This window comes from Onychostoma macrolepis, chromosome 16 (assembly GCF_012432095.1).
Source record: "Onychostoma macrolepis isolate SWU-2019 chromosome 16, ASM1243209v1, whole genome shotgun sequence".
NCBI lineage: Eukaryota > Metazoa > Chordata > Actinopteri > Cypriniformes > Cyprinidae > Onychostoma > Onychostoma macrolepis.
In genome coordinates, this window is record NC_081170.1 from 4,739,951 (window position 1) to 4,762,439 (window position 22,489).

A 22,489-nucleotide genomic window follows, 5' to 3' on the forward strand; every position below is an offset into this window, starting at 1 on the left:
CTAAGACAGGAGAAATGGTGAAGATGCACTGTTACAGCATTGGAAGACTGTATTTTTAAGTGTTATACATGCAATGTTTTAAATAAAGAATTTGATATTTTGTAATTGTGTCTGTTTTAATTGAATGCCAGTAGTACCTATGTAGAGTAAAAATAAAATGAATTCTATATAAAAAATTATAAAATCTAATGAAATCTATATTAAAATGAATGAATTACAGTAGTATACTGATAATTCAAATACAGTTTGCTACTGTAAGTCTTAATTACAGTAGCTTACTGGCAACAGTGTTGCCAGTAAGTTACTGTAAAAACCCTTTGAAATGTCTAACAGTGTACCATGTAAAATTTGTCAGTGCCCATATTATATTATATATGTGACCTGGACCACAAAACTAGTCATAAGGGTCAGTTTTCTGAAATTGAGATTTATACATCATCTGAAAGCTGAAAAAAGCTTTGCCATTGATGTATGGTTTGTTAGGATAGGACAATATTTGGCCGACATACAACTATTTGAAAATCTGGAATCTGAGGGAGCAAAAAATCAAAACATTGAGAAAATCGCCTTTAAAGTTGTCTGAATGAAGTTCTTAGCAATGCGTATGACTAATAAAAAAATAAGTTTTGATATATTTACTGTAGGAAATGTACAAAATATCTTCATGGAACATGGTCTTTATTTAATATCCTAATGATTTTTTGGCATAAAAGAAAAATCAATAATTTTGACCTATGCAACGTATTGTTGGCTATTGCTACAAATATACCCATGCTACTTATGACTGGTTTTGTGGTCCAGGGTCACATACAGGTGCTGGTCATATAATTAGGATATCATCAAAAAGTTGATTTATTTCACTAATTCCATTCAAAAAGTGAAACTTGTATATTATATTCATTCATTACACGCAGACTGATATATTTCAAATGTTTATTTCTTTTAATTTTGATGATTAGAGCTTACAGCTCATGAAAGTCAAAAATCAGTATCTCAAAATATTAGAATATTTACATTTGAGTTTGAATAAATGACCATCCCTACAGTATAAATTCTGGGTATCTCTTGTTCTTTGAAACCACAATAATGGGGAAGACTGCTGACTTGGCAATGATCCAGAAGACGAACATTGACACCCTCCACAAAGAGGGTAAGTCACAGAAGGTCATTACTGAAAGGTGTGGCTGTTTACAGAGTGCTGTATCAAAGCATATTAAATGCAAAGTTGACTGGAAGGAAGAATTTGGGTAGGAAAAGGTGCACAAGCAACAGGGATGACCGCAAGCTTGAGAATACAGTCAAGCAAAGCCGATTCAAACACTTGGGAGAGCTTCACAAGGAGAGAACTGAAGCTGGAGTCAGTGCATCAAGAGTCACCACGCTCAGACGTCTTCAGGAAAAGGGCTACCAAGCCACTTCTGAACCAGAGACAACGTCAGAAGCATCTTGACTGGGCTGTGGAGAAAAGAACTGGACTGTTGCTCAGTGGTCCAAAGTCCTCTTTTCAGATGAAAGTAAATTTTACATTTCATTTGGAAATCAAGGTCCCAGAGTCTGAAGGAAGAGTGGAGAGGCACAGAATCCAAGTTGCTTGAAGTCCAGTGTGAAGTTTCCACAGTCAGTGATGATTTGGGCTGCCATGTCATCTGCTGGTGTTGGTCCACTGTGTTTTCTGATGTCCACAGTCAACGCAGCCATCTACCAGGAAATTTTAGAGCACTTCATGCTTCCTTCTGTTGACAAGCTTTATGGAGATGCTGATTTCATTTTCCAGCAGGACTTGGCACCTGACCACACTGCCAAAAGTACCAAAAGCTGGTTCAATGACCATAGTGTTACTGTGCTTGATTGACGAGCAAACTCGCCTGACCTGAACTATTGTCAAGAGGAAGATGAGAGACACCAGACCCAACAATGCAGAAGAGCTGAAGGCCACTATCAGAGCAACCTGGGCTCTCATAACACCTGAGCAGTGCCACAGACTGATCGACTCCATGCCACGCCGCATTGCTGCAGTAATTCAGGCAAAAGGAGCCCCAACTAAGTATTGAGTGCTGTACATGCTCATACTTTTCATTTTCATACTTTTCAGTTGGCCAAGATTTCTAAAAATCCTTTCTTTGCGTTGGTCTTAAGTAATATTCTAATATTTTGAGATACTGATTTTTGACTTTCATGAGCTGTAAGCTCTAATAATCAAAATTAAAAGAAATAAATATTTGAAATATATCAGTCTGTGTGTAATGAATTAATATAATATACAAGTTTCACTTTTTGAATGGAATTAGTGAAATAAATCAACTTTTTGATGATATTCTAATTATATGACCAGCACCTGTATTTACAGTTTTATTATATTATATATACCATTTAATTTGTTTTTGGTAATATTTAAGGTTACTTGTTTTAATTAATTAATGAATTTTTACTGTACATACATTATCTGTGCAGATTTTTTTAATGTAGGGCTCCTAAAAGAATGTAATGGATTTTTTTCAGTGTTTATATTATATTATATTATATTATATTATATTATATTATATTATATTATATTATATTATATTATATTAGATTAGATTAGATTAGATTAGATTAGATTAGATTAGATTAATTAGATTATAATTTTCATTAATTCTTTTTGAGTTTTTTAGTTTTATCAGTGCTCCTAAAAGTATGTCCTTGTGTGCTGTCTTTCATGTGCATGTTCTTGTGGCCCCTGAGAGATTAGTCACATGGCATTTACGGCTCAAGTGATTGGCTTAACAACTTCCCTGCCCAGAACTGAGTGGCCATGAGTAAAGATGGCAGATTTCAAATTGCATACATCCTTCCTGGTGCCAGCTGAGCGCCTGCCAGACAGCTAAACGGATGCGACCTCCAGGTAAGACAGACCTCCTGGCCTAAAAACAACAACCAACAAATTACACACTTGACTTTAAAAATGGCTGAAGCTCTGAAATAATAAACATTTCAGAAAAACAATCTTTTCAGTCGGTGTGTTTGTTTTTTAGTGCAGCTCAACATTTCTTTTGTCTAGACAAAATATTGAGAGATGCTCAACGACCTTCACGAGCTGATAGAACTACGAGATCAGTGCTTCCAGATGGGTGAAAATGGACGGAGCACCTTGGCGGTTAACAGACTAAATTGGAAGGACTGTAAGAGGGACTTGCCTGGAATTCAGAAAGCGGCGCGGATCAGACGAGGTGAGAGTGGCTAGTTATTAAATTGGCCAGCAGGCAGAACGTGGGGGCAGACGAAACCTCGCAAAGTGCATCACTAATGAGTTTCTGTAATGCTCACTCTCATCTTTGAACCAGACCTTCAGATGGAGCCCATTGTTGGCAGGGAGGCCAATGCAGATTGTTAGCGGAGGCCGAACCTCCAGCCCAGCATCCCTGGATAACTCCCTCTCTCTCCTAATCTATGCTAATGAAGCGGAAATCAAAGCCCGAAATGTCCAAGTAGCGCGCTTCCTACCTCAGTCACGTTCAAAGCTGTATTAAAGATGACAGAAACAAGTCTAGAGCATTCTTTCACCGCGTTATGTAGCCCACAGGGGCCTTGTGTTTAACTTCTCAAACAACCATGTTTGGCTTGTAACATGAATGATGCAGACTCTTGCATGATGTCTGTGTGGGCTGATGTTTTTAATGCGGTTTCTTGACATGCTTTTTTTGCATGTTCGTTTGCAGTCAGTTTTGGGGAATGTAATGGGTTACAGCATTGCATTACTCGTTATAAAATGTAACTAGTTCTGTAACATCTTGTAGAAAATACACTTTTGTGCTACATTGTCTCACTGTTCATCTGACTGAGGTGTTATGCTTAGCTTGCAGATGTTTTTCACATTAGAGATGTTTTTTTTTTTCCTGTTTCTGTTGTGCACAAGTTTTACCCCCAGACATGTTTGCTTGTACTAGTATATAGGCTGTACCATGAAATTGCATTGTCAAGGTTTTTTCATTTTATTTCATTACCTTTTTTTTTTCTATCATATTGAAATTTTTATAGTTCCCAGATTTTTTTTTTAATAATAAGTATAATACAATATGCATGTAATTAACTTTTTAAAAATATTTTAATTACTTTTTCTATTGTACTATAATTTTATTAATGTCTTTGTGTGTGACTCTTATATTTTTCCCTTACTAAATTATATATTGTTAAAATATAATATATAATATAATATATTATAATATCTGACTTTAATTTTTTCTGCTATACTATCATTTTTCAATGCACGTTTTGTGTAACTTTTAAAAACTTGCAGCATTTATATTTTTCACTTTTTAAATTATATATTTCTTATATATGCTATGATATATTATTTTTGTGTTTTTATATTATATTATATTATATTATATTAGACATTTTTCAGCTGTAATAGAATTATCAGTGCCTGTTTGTTTTTTGTTTTTTTGCCGCTTTTAAAAGCATGCAGTAGATTTATATTTTTCCCTGTCTGTATTATATATAATTAAGATTATATTATAAGTAATTCTGTTACATTTTGTAGACAGTAACACGCAGTTACCTTTGCACTACATTTTCTCACTTTTGGTCTGAGACACTCTGCTCCAGAATTGAGGTGTTATGCTTAGCTTGCAGATGTTTTTGCACATCAGAAGTGAAATTTTTGCTGTGCACAAGTCTTTACCTCCAGACACGTTTGCATGCAATCGTATATAGGCTGTACCATGAAATTGCATTGGGAAAGTTCATAGTGGCCGCACCTCGGGCTCCAGGGCAGAGCAAATCCCCCGCTGCTCTGATGCAACCCCTAAATTCTGCCATTTTGTTCGCTACAAATAACAAGTATAACCCGATTCCATTAAAGTGCTCGGATTTATTTTTGCTTACCAGCAGTATTTTGACGTTTCTAAAACATAAATCTCAGGGCAAGCTGAAAGAAGTCTTTGTCCCGCTGTGCATGTCTCTCACACTCTAGAAATATAATACTCATCATGCTCTTGCATACTAAAGCATGTTTTCGTACACACCTAAAATATATCCCAATTAATCCCAACACGAGGAAGAGAAAGGTTTTCAATCACATCAATCAGAAAATGCATGTTATGATGCAAATTTAACAAGCGATGCTTGGAAAAACAGAATCTGATTGCATAACACGTTGCCTCCAACACTGCTCGTTTATATATCTAATTTCAGTTGTATTGATATGAAACAAACGCTTTGACAGCGAGCCAGAATTTCAGTGAGTAGCAGCTTTGCTGGCCTCCACCAAATCAATGGACAGATGGGTTGCTCTAGAAATAAATCATAGAAAAGCAGCATGCTTTGCATTCATGACCATGTATCATAGATGTTATTGCAGTGGTGCTGTGTTGCAGTGTGTGGGCTACTGCTTGGCAGGAGTGTAAGTTGCATGAGACATGCTGTCTTCAGTGGATCAGAATGCAAAGAAATGCATGAGTCTTGGTTTTCCCACCTGATTTAAAACGACTATAACTCAAAAGGTGTTTTTCACCTGGTTTTTGCACTAGAGTAGTATGTGTCTTGGGTTCACAGTGTACTCATGTCATGCAATATGTATTGATGTAGCACAATGACAGCTCTGGATATTGCTGTACAATTGATTGTACTGTGTGTGATTTTCTCCAAGAACATGTCCAGGACTCAATAGAGCGCAACAGTCATGTCGTTCTCCTGTATAGAGTTTCAGTTCCCATCAACTTCCATTGTGTCGACAAAAAAAAAAACAATGAAAGTCAATGGGAACCAAAACCGTGTGGTTACCAACATTCTTCAGAATATCTTTTGTGGTCCGTATAAAAAATAAATAAAAAACTCGTACAGCTTTAGAATGACATGGGAGCGAAAAATTCAAATTTGCTGAAAATTTACTCAACCTCAGGTTAGGTTTGTTTATTCATCAAAACAGATTTGGAGAAATTTAGCATTGCATCTCTCACTCACTAATGAATCCTCTTGCAGTAAATGGGTGCTGTTAGAATGAAAGTCCAAACAGCTGATAAAAACATCACAATAATCCACAAGTAATCCAAACCACTCCAGTCCATCAATTAACATTTTATGCAGCAAAACGCTGCATGTTTTATATGAAACAAATCCAACAATGAAGCATTTTAACTTCATACCATTGATTCTGGCCAAAATATGAGTCCATAATCCATATTACCATAACACAGTACATTTTTGCTTAAATCAAATGTTTAATCTTGTTGTTTAACTTGATGTCAGGTGAAGCCATGGGTTCTCATGTGTTTTGTAACTCATTGCAGGGCACACATATTGAATATATGGAAGCACGAAGGAGCTACGGTTGAGGGGAAGATTAATCATTAAAGGCTGCTTTTTGCACACATCATACGTCATACAGAGGATTTTATGGTGTTTTTTTGTCCTTTCTTTAAAGCCTAGCAGTCATTTGTATGGAACATTAGCAGTGGTTAGAAAGTCTCCTTTTGTCTTCTACAGAAAGTGTCATCATACTTTGATATTTTAGGATGAGTAAATGAGGGTAAGTTTACGGGTGAAGTATTCCTTTAATGGCACCTTCTGCAGTCTATAGTGTGGAGTAATTAATTCAGCACCACGGACAGCTCTTGACTGACCTCTATGTGTGTTCACACTGTTGATGCTTTCAAGCCCTGCTATAGAAACCATCTTCAATTTGTATATATTACGAGTCTCTATCTTTCTGATTACTGTAATCTTTAGCTGTCAACAAATATTTTTCAAAGAAACCCAAGCTCTCAGCCATCCTTATCTGAACGTGTGCATGCAAATGCATGTGTGTGTGTGTATTAGGTTTATCTGAGAGTGAGAGAGAAGTTGGCTGTGTGTGTTTTAAGAGTGCTGTATGGAACAGAAGTGGTGCTAACCTACAGATGGCGGAAGACTCCCTCTAAAATCCCATCTTTGATTAAATGTACCTTGGGGGGGGGCCTATACATAGATAAATTGGACGCTCTCCCACTTTTAATGAAGTGCTGGAACGGACTGATTATGATAATGCAACACACAAACTGATGCATAGGTTTTAGTTGATGCTCTGCAAATATGTTAAATATATAAACATGCAACTTTTTGCATTTGCGTTGTACATACGTGCAGTATTTAATGACAAATCACTTTTTCTGCATTGCATTTATTAGAATAAGGCAATTCTTTTGCTTGGTGCATTGCAAACATTTTTGACTGTAATGCATGCACGTTTGACAACCACTTGAAAAATTATATTTATGCATGTAATACCATGACAATGCACACGTTTATTACAGTAAGGAGTTGATTTTTGTTGATGCATATCTATTTGAACTATTCCAGGAGTTAAGTAACACTTGGTAACTATTTTAAAATGCGATTGCATTCGTTTTGCGTTGTATGTAACAACGTTCGCATTTGGCTGATGCATTGCCACCATTTAGGCTAAAGCGCGCATTTGGCGATCCATTTTATTTTTGATATACATTAATTATATACTGCATATAGTGATCAATGACGATGCACTGATGTCGCCGATTGCATGCAATCACTTTTTTTTTTTTTTAAAGCGACGTTGCTTTTGGTTGATACATCGGTAACATTTGAAACAGTAACGCGCGTGTATTTGGTAACTCTTTGTGAAATGCAAGGTGCATGCGAATGCATGCGTTCATTAGAGATGCATTGAAAGCAGCATGCGCTGCTCCGTAAGTGAGGAGAGTCATATGAAGAGTACAGAGAATACTTTGTGCCCCTGTTGGCGAGATGGTTGAGTCCTCGTCAAGGTTGCTGCTGTTGGTCTCCTCATACATCCAGCGCTGACTGACTCCAGCGATCAGTCTCCTCTCCAGCGCGAGGAATATCCGTTTCTGCCGGACACTTGAGACTATGAAAGCAGCTGATAATGAGGGATGGCGAGGATTTCTAGTGCTTTCACATAGAGGATGTATCAGATGCGCTCACGCTACCACAATGACGATTAAAACTGGATTTATCATTGGGAATATAGTGTTCTGCTGTATACTGTCGTGTGTGCAGGGTAAGTGCTGCTGTCGGTGGGTTTGTGAGACTGTGAGGGGCTGCAGGTGTCTGGATGAGATGGAAAACGCAAAAAACATAGGCAAGAGTTTGCAGAGCCTCAGTTGTGTCTGTATAATGCAGAACATACGTGTGTTCGCACACATCCATAACTATCATATTCGAAAAGAATTTTTATGCGTTCACTAGTCGAGTCCATTATTACAGGACACTGAACAGGATTAATAACATTTTCCTGGAAATTTGTTTTTCATTTTGTCCCATTTCAAGACGTCCGTTTTCTCAAGAAATGTCCATTTTCATCGCATATGTTCTCATCAGATTGTGCAGATACTGTATGGAAGTGAGCAAAAGTAATCTTAACATTTAAGTCTATCCAGCTATCTATCTATCTATCTATCTATCTATCTATCTATCTATCTATCTATCTATCTATCTATCTATCTATCTATCTATCTATCTATCTATCTATCTATCTATCTATCTATCGCTATGGAATTGAACAACACCGCTTAAAATATCTCTCTCTCTCTCTCTCTCTCTCTCTCTCTCGCTACATTGTGGCATTACTGATATTTCTCTTGTGTGCGCAAAATATTTTAACGTCATTTTAAAATGTATTTTTTCCAAAGATGATGTATATTTAACAAGGCAATATATATAGTTTTACAGTCAAAAATAAATAAACCGAAAGCAGCATGCTTTAATTTATGTAATCTATGCAATAATTTATTTTGAAAGGGGCATTCCCCTTATTAGAATTTAGGTTGTTTTTGTCCAAAATATGTCTTCATGGCATTTAATGTCGCATGTGGCTTTATTACCAATTTATTATTGGTAAATTTTACAGTAACATTTCAATAGCTCAAATAGGTTGGTGTATTAATATTATAAAATTTTATGACACATACAGTAAAGCAGTAAAGACCTATAAATTATTCATCGGAATGCCATCTTGTAATACTTGTAAGGTTGTCATACAATTTTTACAGTGTAGAGAAAGAGTTAGATAACTATGCAATCTAAGTAGGTGGATGGATGGGTTGATGGACACAGACATAGGTGGACAGATTTATCGGACAGTTTTTTTTTAATTTCAATTTCTTAAAATTGTTTTATTCAAACACAGTTGTTGCATATGCACCTTAAAATGCTTAATTTGACAAGGTTTTTATTTTTATTTCCCCTGTTGACTCTACCTTTTCTCTCTCTCACACTTTATAATACATCCGGTCTTATTAATCTTTTTAATGAAGTGCACAGTTCAGGATTTCTGCAGGGCTTTGCTTTAATGAAAAGCACAGGTTGCATGGGTCTTGTAGTACTGGACAGTAGGCATGATTGATTGGTGTTCGTATGTTTATGCATTAGATTTATACCCAGCAGACTAACCTCACAGAGTGACACAGAAATAGCTCATAACTGCTCACCAGAACCGTCTGTCACATATAGCGGCTCGTGGGGTAAAAGTAGTGACTTTTGAAGAATAAATAAGCCGTCCGAGTCATAAAATGTCATAGTGGAGATAGTCGCTGGTTTGTTGTGAATGAAGTAGCAAGCAGATCTGTTGATTGATATTGCAAATTCACTCTTGGAAACTAAAATCCATCTTTTGGCATTGCAATCAACACGAGTCGCATCTGATGTGACTTGAAGCTGACAGGATGAGTAAAAATCCCCCATGCTGCTGTTTAAAACCATTTTTACTTTCAACAAACACCTTTAAACTCGTGCAGTGTTCCCTCGCATGCGTTAGTGCTTAGTGACTCAGTCTAATGGAAATCTAATGGAAATTATAGAATGAAGTTGAGCTGCCGCAGCACGACATTAACCTCCCTCGTATTCATTTTTAGCTTTCTTGCGTACGTTCGTGTGCCAAACAACAGCAGATCATTGTGCATACTAAAGTCATTACATTTCCCTCCCGGTGTAGGTAAATGTCATACGGTATTGCGATTGAAATGCCGTTGGACAGAAAGCATGATTACTGTAGTTCAGCTCTGAGATCTGCTCGATTCATCATGATGTCACGTTGGTAAATAATGGGCCCTTTTTTCATGAATGCAAATATTTAGTGGCTTTCTTCTATCAACAGCGCTCCAGCGATGAGACAAGGCCGCGGGTATTGCAGTCGTGGCTTTGAAGTTATTTCTCATATAATGTCCTTGGCCAAACAAACAGCGCTGCACTGCCTTCAAGGCTCCCTTGATGCATTTTTAATAAGAGGCGCTTCGAAAATTGGGCAGCGTGTAAGATGGGAAGACCAATGAAATAACTTTTCATCTCATTTGAAATTATTGATCTAGGTCCTGCTTGGTTGGTCGTGGTGTGGATGGACTGGAGTGGTTTTGAGTTTGCGAATCTGCGTGGTGCTTTCGTTCGCTCAGTTGGAGGATGTCCTTGATCTCTAGTGCTTGGCTTTGTTGTCCAAAAACTATCGGAAATAGTTCAGTCATTGTTTACTCGCCCCCATTCTGCTGTTTTCACACCAAAGGGGATTTTTTCGAAGAATCTTTTAGCAAGTCTAGTCTGAGGACTGTTCGTAATGACCAAAACACCTTAAATACAGAACAAAACCCATTTTTGTTCGCTGGCAAACATCTCAAATCTCATTCACATTGGTTTCAGATTCAAAAATGGCATATTTCATGCCAGGTTTGACATCCTTTACACCAAACCAGCATTGGGTCTTTAAATCAAAGTATATATATAGGAGAGATTATTGGAGTATGTTTTGTGAGATAACACTATTTCAGGCTTTCTATGTTTTAATTCAATGTGTTACTTGCAGTTTCTTTGTTACTTGAGAAAATTACAAGCAATTTCTGAGTGAAAATTGTTTCTACACCAAATTCCATTTAGTGATATGGAAAGATTTGGTCTTTGTCTCACAAAACTATTATATGACTTAAAAAACAGACTACTTTTATAGTTCTTTTTTGGTCCTTTGTAAAGTATGACAGCTGTGGTCACTATGAAAGGTAAAACAGACAGTTTAAAGGTTTGGAGCAACAAGAGGATGAGTCAAAATTCTCATTTTTGTCTGAATTATTCATTTAAATCTGCACGGTTCTTTCATTTGCTCAGTTGGAGGATGCCCTTGATCTCAATTGCTTGTCTTTTTTGTCCAAAAAGAGTAGGTAGCTTAAAGTTCGGGCATTGGAAATAGTTCAGTTTTAGTTTACTCGCCCTCATTCTGCTTTTTTCACACCTAAAAGGGAATTTTTGGAAGAATTGTAAGGCAAATCTAGTCCAAGGACAGGTCATAATGACCAAAACACCATACAAGTAAAGCAAAACCAATTTTTGTTTTCTTACAAAGATCTCAAATCCCATTCACATTGATTTCAGGCAAAACAAATTGCACACATCACGCCAGCTTTGGCTTCTTTGACGCCAAACCAACAATGGTTCTTGAAAAACTTGTAATGTAGTGTATAAGTCATGGACAACTATTTTACTTTTTGGTCTTTGTCTGAAGCTTGACAGCTGCGGTCACTACTGTATGAACAGTAAAAAACTAATAATTTACAGGGATGAAACAAGTGAAAATTCTCCTTTTTTTCCTGAGCTATTTTTGTAAATTGTGTTTGATCAACATCAAGTTGAAACTGCTTAAAAATTGCACCTTTTCTGTTGGCTATGTCTTTGAAACGGCCATTGTTTTCTAGCATGCGTCTCAAAGATACTTGCTTGTTGACTAGCGCATGTCCTGAAGATGCCTGTGATTCTGCTTTAACCAGTGATTGAATGTGGAGGATGTGATGTTGTTCAGATGTTACATGTGCTCAGTATCTGCAGCGCTCTTCACTGCTTTAATTACATGTTCAGATGCAAACTGGGGTTTATTTTGAGCAGATGCAAAAGACGCTGCAGAATTTTTAAGAGTCCATTGTGTAGTTACTGTAAATGAATGCTTATCATGAGCTTTCTTCAATAATTTAATTGATCCCTTTAGCTATGAACATCCCCAGAGGAAAACTATTTTGCCCAGACTTTTTATAATTCGGGAGACCTAATTGAGCTCTCAAGCATCGAATACATCTCATATTTTTCTCCTAGAAATTTTGGGAGAAATAAAAGCATAGAACTATAAATGGATGTGATTCAGATCAATTTGTTTTGGAGGAATTTGATGAAAAATGTTTGGGTTCAGAGATATCTGACATTTGTTTTCTGGCTTTGTTATCTGGGCAAATCCTAACACAGTTTGAGAGATGATTGAAGTCTTAGATTTACGGTTAGGATTTTCAAATTTGTGTCTAAAGAATAATAGTGTTACTGGGTAATTCTGCATGCATACATATTTATTTACACTACCATTCGAAATTTGGGGTCAGTATGTTTTTTCTTTCTCTTTCTTTCTTTTTTTAAATGAACACTTTTATTTAGCTAGGATGCATTAAATGAATCAAAAGTGACAGTTAAGACTTTAGAGACGTTTTTGATGTTGTTTACAGTTAAAACCTAAGACTTTTTTAATGTTACAAAAGATTTCAATTTCAAATAAAGGCTGTTCTTTCTATCTTTTAAAAAAATTTTTTTTTAAATGTTTAATGTTTGTTTTTCATATAACATATCGTCTGTTCAGAAACCATGGTATATGTAGCAGTCTGATGATTATCAAATAGTCAGCAAGACCAAACTTTTAATTTTTATTTTTTTGGTTGAAGTTGACATATTATCACTTTCAGACCATTGACTTGCAGTGAGGTTTTAATGAAAGTTTTACCAATATTACTGCCTTGTTTCTCCACAACATCAGATTCATGTGTCAGCATGTCGCCTTCAGCAAAAGAGCCAATATGAAACTATTTTCTACTTAATCCTGATAACCTTTATTCAACATCACTCTCGAGCTGAAATGCTGTGAAGATCACGTTTAAAAAACAGCATGACCCCTGAGTGGAATAGGGCAGGAAGCATCTAGGAAATTAATTTAATCAGTCAAGCAGATGACGCTTTAATTGACATTGTGATCCATCATCAACCTCTCCGTCCTTATCAAAGATAATTGACTTGAAATGCTGCTCAGATGTCAGATTTGTCTTGTAGCTATCCGGATGACTTTTAATATGTGCTTAAAATATTTTGCCCAGTCATCTTTCATAAAACTAATGATGTATTAGGTTGTCTGAAGACATGTTCATCCACTGTTCTCTGAGAGACTGGTAGCTTGATGTGAGATAGTTTTTCTTGGTTTGAACAAGAATATCATTGCTACTGAATAAACGCTTCCAATCAATCAATAAATTAGTCAGTCAATCAATCATTTTGGTTTTAAACATCAATGTTTTAATTTATTCATTTCATCATTGATGTCTAGATTTATTTAAACAGTATTTGGGTTTATTTATTTAAACCAATGTTTTGATTTAGTATTTATTATTTATGTATTTAAACATTGTTTTATTTAAATTAAAAAAAAACAAAAAAACATCAGTGATTTGATTAATAGTTTAAACAATGTTTTTTATTTATTTAAACATCAATATTTGGATTTATTTATTTAAACATTAGTTTTTAATTTATTTAATATATTTCATTTATTTGTTAATTTGAGCATTTTAATTTGTGTAACTCGAGTGAATATCTAAGCACTTTTTAAAATTTAAAATTTAACACATTTTCTTTGCTGCCATGCTTCTACTGTGTTGCATGGTGGTTGATGAATTATACACAAATTTTATTTATGCAAAATTTGTGGTTCTGACATTGAATGTGCATTTTTATTCAGTTTTTGTCAGCCTTTGTTGTTATATATGACATGCATAATCATTTATAAGGCTGCAATGTGAGGTTTATCATTTTATCACACATCATCTTTTTGTCAAAGCGTGTATTATTTGAATAGTTAAGTTGCTTAAATCGTATTCTTTCTGGAGTTTGCAGGTATGTTATAGATAGATGCTATTGGAAAAAGTCCTGTTTGCAAGTTTGCATTTGGGAACTGCATTGGTTTAGGTATATTCATGTTTTTAACATAAACCATGGAGGGAAAATCTTTAAACAAATCCCTAATCCTAAGTATGAGTGACAGTAGGCCTAATAGTAATAGTGATATTGTCTATCCGCTTATTTCCCATCCATCTCCTACCTGCGCATTGTGTTTCCCCACACATTTATCTACTGACATCAGTTTTTTCAGACGTCTTGCCTATGCGGCGCAGTCTTTTGTTTTAAGAAGCTTTCAGATGTCTCGCTCAGTTGCACAACCTCTCTGCTCGGTTATCAGGCGGCGCTTCACTGGGTTCACCAGAGAACGGCTTGATTGACAAACACCGCTTAAGTTCATTACACAAACCCTGGCTCTTGCCTTCTCGTCGAGGAATCCCTGATCTTGGAAAGCAGGCATTTTCTCACAAATCGAATAACAGATGGCAGACCTGGGCGATCGTAATTATTCACCAGCAAATCAGGAGAGCTCTCTCGTTTATTAACCAAATCAGAGCCAACAGTAAAGTCACTGCCTATTCTAGCAAGCAAAGGGGCCTGTGGTAATTGACACTGATAAAGTTTGATTAGTTGTGTTGGGAAGTTTTGCTTTAATACTCCTGGAAAGACCCGCTGGGTAAGTTTTCAGGCTGTGTAATGCTGAAATTTGTATTGTTTGTGCTCACTTCAATAATTCAGTGCTTTCAATTTTCGATTACGTCATCTGTTTCTTGTCAAGCGATTGCTTTCTGTCAAAACGGATTACCTTTGATCACTGGCTTAGTGGTTTCTTTACTTCTAAGTGAACTTAATCCACATATATTGCCTGTTTTGAGTTTCTTGAAGTGTCTTAGATTTAGGAAATCTTTGTCAGTTAGACATGAAACATAAACTGGCATATTATGATCCTTAAAGGGACAGCTCACCTAAAAATAAAGCTTCTGGCATCATTCATGTTGTTTCAAATCTTCCTTCAGGAAAGCAAACAGGTTTATAACCGCTTGAGGATGAGAAAATTATGATAAAAATTACATCTCTTTTAGTGCCTTAATGTGATTTCATTACAAAACAAAATATGGGTGCAGTGCATCTGTGATTTAAATGATGCATGCAATGACTTTCAAAGTGATTTCAATAGTGGATGTACCTTAATTATGAACATGTTCCACTAACCAGAAAGTGTACAAATAGGATTTTGGCTGTGTCAGAAAAGAAAACACAGCTGCCCAGTCAGTCAGTGATTTAACAAGTAGTGCTTTTGTATGAATTCACCTCCTAAGGAAAGTCCAAAGCACTTTAATGTCACATTTAATGACCAAGAACAAATTCAACTCAGCTTTACTTAAAAAAATGTCTACAATGCTTATTTCCCAGTAGAAATGGAGTCATGAGTTGGAAAAACATCAACATTTAGGAATTGATTTAATTTTGCAACCACTTAAATTTGATTACATTTGTATGTATTCATTGAAAAGACAGCATCTTTCATTTTCCAGAGACAGCCTGTGTCTTTGAACACTTTTTGTGCTATTGTTATAATATTGTATAATCATTTAAAACCTAACTTGCATTCTTAACTTAAGCCTGACATATGAAATAATAGTCAAAAAAAACTTTCTTTTTTTTTTTTAAATGAGAAAGTTTAGACAAACCTTTAGACAAAATCTAAATAAAAATTGTGTATGTTTATTTGGTGAGTATCTTATTTTGAATATCTTATCTTGATTTTATGGCTCATATAGCATGATAAAGGAAAATATGGCCCAGATTGAGCAAAAATATGCGATTTGGTTCATGTTTATTTATTTTATTTTTTATTAATTAATTTTTATTTATAAATTCTGATAGCTTGTAAATCAATGGGATGTTTATGACAGCATAGCAGACTACTTACAGTGAATGCATATAAATATCAGTTGTTACTATATCTTATAAAATGTCTAGAGATTATATTAAGTACTTAGTTTTATGATCAATGCTCTGTTGACACTTACATTTCAACATGATTTTTCTAAAAAAAAAAAATGATAATCAAGTAAACCAAAGTTGCTTTAGTCCAGTGAGTGTTCATCTTAAAATATTACTAACAATATACTAGCAAGTTATTATTGCATTACTTTATAAAATCAGCATCAGTTTCACCACAAATACACACATGAACCACAACCTGAAGGTGGATGTTTCTACAATTATCCTAAAAGGCCTTTTACTTGCTAAACATGAACTATCAATCAGACAGCAGAAGGCATGTAGCTGATTATGTGCAACAGGTTATTCAGCAGTGTTTTGATCATGTTGATCATTTACACTGAGTGATTAGAAATGTGTGTATTAAATATAATACAGTGCGTTTTATAGGGTTAATTACACTCTTTCTGTTTTTGTTTTTTCACTGGATTTTATGCCCGTTAACTTTAATGCATCATGTAAAAGTTTTAGTGACTGATGCTATTGAGCAAATACTCTATTTATTGTCAGCAATTATTCATTTATTCAGATTCACCCAATAGGCAGGTTCTCAAGAATAAACTGAGTATTTGATTGATCATGTGATCTCATTTTCTGTATTCATTTGAAAAACTTGAGGAAGTGCACCTATAAGCGTCCAACACTTTTTGGAGTACTGTACATAGTTGTTTTTGATCACTAAAATGAAGATGAAAACATTGTAAAGTCAAAGGAACAGTTGTTTGGTTGCTAAGCCGAAGGTTTGCCCTTTCCTTTTGGCTTCAAAGGACCATCTCCTCTGCTTTGATCAACCTGACTCATGTTGAGATCCCTGTTGCCTCATCCACCGACCAGCCTTACTATAAATCAATACTGGCTTTCGATTGCAACTTACAGCGTGGCTGATAGTTTGTTTTCAGATGTAATGAACAAGTCTTAAACAAGAGCGTGGGTCTATCTGACATGACCCCCAGCTGGCTGTGATCGCTCTTATGACAGAAATGATTGATCCATAGCCATGTCTAATGGTTTCTCTGCTTGTTAATATACTGTAGGTCTAGAGGGCTAGTGATCGTGATGCTGATTTCAACCTGTTATTCTTCAAATCATGGATTAGATGCAGTCAAAGATGAAGTGTGTTGTTAGTAGCACTGAATAGCATCGCAAGTATAATGACTGTTTTCAAACAGGTTTCTTAAACTCTTGTTTGAATGAACAGATTATTCTGCACAAACTCATGCATTGGTTTAATCAGTCTTTAGGGATCAGTATGATATTTTACACAAACCAAATTCACGGAATGATGAGTGTGTGAAGTGAATGAATGTAAACTTTATGGAAGAAAAGAGCGCAAATCAAACACAGCTTGCTGTTGCCTCTCCGTGCATCTCTCAGAAATCAAAGCTTGGCAAGAGTAATATTACCTAAAATAATACATCATACACGTTCTAGTATTTGTGTATATTTAAAAGGCAATTTTTTGGTCAAACTTATAGGCTACAATATGATAGGCTACACAAATTAATGGAATAAGCACAGTGCGATCACCAATCAAACCGTCTCTCAAAAACCAAACCGGCTCTCTGTCAAGAGTAGGCTAATAATGAACTTAGATACGGATACATTTTGTTTTAGGCCTACATGTTTGCTTCTTTATCTTTTGCTGGTTTGCGTGGCACACGCATATTTGTTTAGTGAAGTTCAAAAAAAAAAAAAAAAGACTTGTTTAAAGAGTCCTGCATAATGAATGCGTCATGAAATCTCTCTACTTGTATGATAAATGTATTTTTTAACATTTTTTATTTTATATTTTAGAACACTGAATAGGGCAAATAGTCGAAACAAATATTTTTTTCCATACTCTGTTCCCTTTTTTCCCATAGCCTACACTCTCAGAAATAAAGGTACAAAAGCTGTCACTGTACCTTTTCAAAAGGTACATGTTTGTACCTAAAGTGTCCATTTTGGTACCTTAAAGGTACATATTAGTACTTAAAGTGTACATATTTGAACCTAATAGGTACAAAAGTGTACCTTTTGAAAAGGTACCGCCCCAGTGACAGCTTTTGTACCTTTATTTCTGAGAGTGTAGGTACTTTTACAGACCTGTAAATTACTTAAGTAAAATACTTTTTAAACTGTGCAGGAACCGGTGAGCCAAAGGAAATAATGTTTAACATAAACCTCTAAAATTCAACGCAGCAAGAAGTGTGTGAAGTAAATGAGTTTAAAGTATGAATTAAATAAGCGCAAATATAATAGCAGTGTTGCAGTTGCTTTCCATGCATTTACTGGAAATTACTTATATCAATTTCCATATTTCTAAACTGCGTAGGAACCTTTACTGTTTTAATTACAAGATATTTAGATATTTATGTGTCGGATCACGAAATGTCCCCAAGCTGTCCCCAAAATAATTATCTTAGTTAAACACAGCATATTTGTTCAGTGATAACTACGAAAAAAAGATAGGCTGTAATACCATGAACACAATAACAGTCTTATGAAGTATCTGTACGATGTTCTGGTTCAAGCTCCGCCTACTTCCGTAACAGATATAAATACAGATACAAATACTGGCTTCGCTGCACACCCCTAGTTCTAGGGGTCTGCCTGTCTGTCTGTCTGTCATTTTTCCTATGCACCTATCAATTACTTTCAGGGAGAAATTACTTTCTTTTCTGAGCTTGACATATGCGGCCACTGTGACTTGCACTGTATAGAGAAGAGCTGCATGAAGATTCTAGTGTTCCATGCAGTCATTTGCCTCTGAACTATTTCTTCAATATTCATGAGCCAAGCAGATTTATAATGTTCCCCTCTACTTTTCAGCTCATTCCAGGCTAAACCATTCCATTTGGAGTTATAGTGTTGTTTAAAAGAGCTTACCTACCAATGAATCAAGCCTTCAGTGGCTTGCATTTTTGTATCCAATCACTTCACACTGAATCACAGCGCTACAGTGACCCTTCCGGAAGCCCAAACCTATTTTCTCAATCTGTCTGCATGCATATCCCTTCGTATCTTATAGACACAAGGCCCTAAGAGGAAGCCGGCATGAATGCGCTGTGCCGTACGAGCCTTTGGAGCTTGTCAACTCCGATTCTTCTCTGACCATCTGGTTATGTGTGAAGAAATAAGATTGAGGTGTATTGTCATCTCTGTTCTGCATCTCCAGTGGCAAAACAAATTGATTGAGCCCTCGTAGGTCTGTACGGTGGCTGGCGGGTGGAGACGACGTGTTAAAATCGCCGCATGAGCAGCTGGGTCCCGTCTTTGGCTCGCATTCTTATTTGAATGAGATTTATGTGTTTAGATGTTGATTCGTATGACTGACCTATTTTCTCTGCTCGGCGATCGCAGCATGATGCTAATGCTGTTTCTCGTATCAATTTATAGCGGGCGGCTGCAGACGCGTTGCCATCACGGTGTCAGCGGTCACCCGGGGAGGGCAGCGTATAATCAGAGTGATTGGTGGATGAGACGAGATTTCCCGCCGTGAAAGTAAAGCAGAATGAGGAGCGCAGATAAAGCATCTAAATGAATTTTGGGACGATGTGATCGTGCGTGATGGAGCATGAGGGTTCGTTTTGGGGCGGCGCCTTTTCAAAGTGGTTTTGAAGCAAGTTTACATTGATCTCTAATGGATTTTGTTCCAGAAAGGTCTATTTCATGCCATTTGCTGGGTTAAAGATTAGACTGGCCGTAACCCTCCGAGCAAACTGTAAAAAGTGATTGCAGTATTTGATAGAAATCTTTCAGAAGTGATTAACACGCATGTTTGATGTGAAGGGGGTCCGTTGTGCCCTCCTGTAGCTCGGAGAGAATGTGCGAACCATTTTAAACCTTTTCAGTGCAGTTCTTGTGACTCCATTCTGCTTTTCATGATCTAATCAATTCCCTACGGATACAATCAATTACTGTATTACATTTTTTTTGTTGTTGTTGTTGCATATCCTGATTCATTCATACAGATTATACAGGTCAAATAGTGTGCGATCAACAGCGTTACACCTTTAGGTGTCACACCCATTCAAACTAAATAGCACTTTCAGCCTTTTAAGTTCCTTAGAATTTTTATCTTAAAATTGCATGGTTATAGAACAATATTTTACGATACCTAGGCTATTTTGTATGACCTTAATTAATTTATTAGTTTGTGTGTTTTGTAAAAATTTGGCAAGACATTATTTTTTTGTTTTTGTTTATTTTATTTTAGATTTTGTTTTGTTATATTCTGTTTTTTTTTAAAGTTTATTTTAGTTAAAGATTTTGTTTTGTCGTGTGTTTTTTAGTTTCGGTTTTTTGTTGTTATTTTTTAGTTTTTTCTATTTTAGTAGAATTTTTTTATTTAGTTTTTGTTTTAGTTTTTTTTTGTTTAGTTTTTGTTTTGTGATATATTTTTGTTTGGTTTAGTTTAAAACAGTTTTGATTAAAAAGTATAAGTGGCTTGTGCTAGATTGTATGCAAGATATTATAACAGGACTATTCTTAAATATTGATACAGCCAATACTGATGATGTTTTGAGAGGATTCATCCTCATATAAAATTATACATCATAACTAAGTGTTTTTAATGAATGATTTTATTATTTATTCAGCATACAAATATTGTATTAAGCACTGATAAAGATAATTTTGTTAGCAAATACTGTAGTTGTGTATATTTCTTGTCAAATTAAGAAAAACATAAAAAGGGACTTACCATTTACAGTTAAAGCTTACTTGATGTCAATAATTGCTTTTTAATATTAAATGGCACCCTTTTAGCCTTATTTACAAAACTGTTGTTTAATAGTAGTGTTGAGTTTGAGTATTGGCCTTGGACTGTAGTACTTGTGGCACGTCCTGATATTGCCGAGTTAGACGTGTTCCTAAAACATATAGACAAAATATGTTGACCCTGGAACAACATTTTAATCCAAAAATATAATCTTAACCATATTCCTACACCTAAACCTAACCTTACCATGAGTAATCCCTAAAATCAGAGGAACTGATAGATGAATTACACTGATGTACAAGCACCAAACACTGATTGTAATCCTAAACTTCACAAAAATTATAAACTGGTTCTTGAAATCTGATTGGTTAATCACAATGTTGTTCCAGGATCAACAAAGATGTTGACCCAGGAACACGTCGCACTCAGCAATATCAGGTTGTGCAGTACTTATGTCAGATAAAAAAAAAGAAAAAAGAACAAGATATGAGTTTTGTGCTCAGCCTTTAAAACCGAATGCCAAATGTCTGTGCAAAGGGCTTGATGACGCTTCAGAAATAACCCTCACTTCCAAGAGTCTATCTTGTGCCTTCTCTATCTAGACTAAGGGCGGTCAAGGACCGAAATCACCTCGTGATGTGACACTGAGAATGGAGACAAAGGCTGATTTTGGTCATGATTGCCTCCAATTCGAGCTGCCTGAAGAAATTAATGGTTTAGCATTATCCAGGCAGAATGACTCTTTCCACCACAGCTGCATAGATGTTATGGCCCCCCGCTGAAGCGCACAGATGAACGTCCTATAATGGAGCGTTCTGCCCTGAAGGATTGGATGAGCGTGGAAATTATTTTGAATTCTGTTAATACGCCAAGGGTACATCACCTGCGGTATGATGATTAATAGTAATAATAATTAACATTAAGCTTTAATAATGGCAATAATCCATTCTAATAAATGCAGTACAATGATTTTATCTGTGAATCGTGGTAAAGTCACTGTAACTTATTACCTCTTATTGACTTATTGCTTTATTACATCATGCGGCTTGGGTTGTGGATAGTATTTTCACAGTTTTCTGATTTAGATCTCATTTTGGTCTATAGATGTGGAGATTACACAATTATTAGACCAATTATTATTAATTAGGTCACTATGACACTAGAGCTTTGGTTTCAGACCTAAAAAAAAGGCCAATAAAACAGTCGAAATCATTGACAAATGTTATAGCGCGGTCTACTTTTGTTCTTGTAGTAAAATGCATTGTATGTAATTCTGATGTTGTTTCCACAACATTTTACTAACTTTAAGATGCATTTGCAACTAAAGTCTTAAAATCTAAGACTTTCTTGGTAATCCGTATGTACTGTAAACTGGACACCATTTCTCGTTTTATCTCTGATGTGGTTTCTAGAAGGTTTTTAAATGCCGTACTGTGACGTAGCCTAACTGCAATCAAATTGAGAAGTTAGGAAAACGTTTTGTACTTGCTGGAATTATCTCATGTGTTTTTTTTTTTTTTTTTAATTAGCCATAAAAGGTTTGTGATAAAAGAGATTGGGCACTTGCAGGATTTGCAAAAGACTTGGTGCTGTCTGTAAATGTTTGTTTGATGTCGAGCCTCTGGGCAGAAACCAATGGATTCGTGGCTTTTTGAACATGGATTTTCTGTATTTTTCCAAGTTATTTAGAGAACCGCATATAATGCAATAGTGATGCAACAGACACAGCCCTGACTTTTCCTTTTCATTGCTTTATAATCAACCTTTCAAAATAGATTGAACTGGTTCTAGTTGCTGATTTATTACATGTTCCATCAAAGCTAAATTGGCAACAACCTGTTCACTGCACAGTTTCCATAGCAGATGTTAGTTATA

General features: G+C 35.7%; 1 protein-coding gene across 2 annotated transcripts in view; it reads left to right on the forward strand.

Annotated features, from left to right (window-relative positions):
* Positions 1–7,830: 7,830 nt before the first annotated feature.
* The window catches only part of csmd3a (CUB and Sushi multiple domains 3a), a 288,864-nt gene continuing 274,205 nt past the window's right edge, over positions 7,831–22,489 (forward strand). For both annotated transcript variants that reach the window (XM_058747031.1, XM_058747032.1), the window contains exon 1: positions 7,831–8,011. In XM_058747031.1, the coding sequence (XP_058603014.1) occupies positions 7,861–8,011 (151 nt within the window). In that variant the 5' untranslated portion in view covers positions 7,831–7,860. The remainder of the gene's footprint in view (positions 8,012–22,489) is intronic.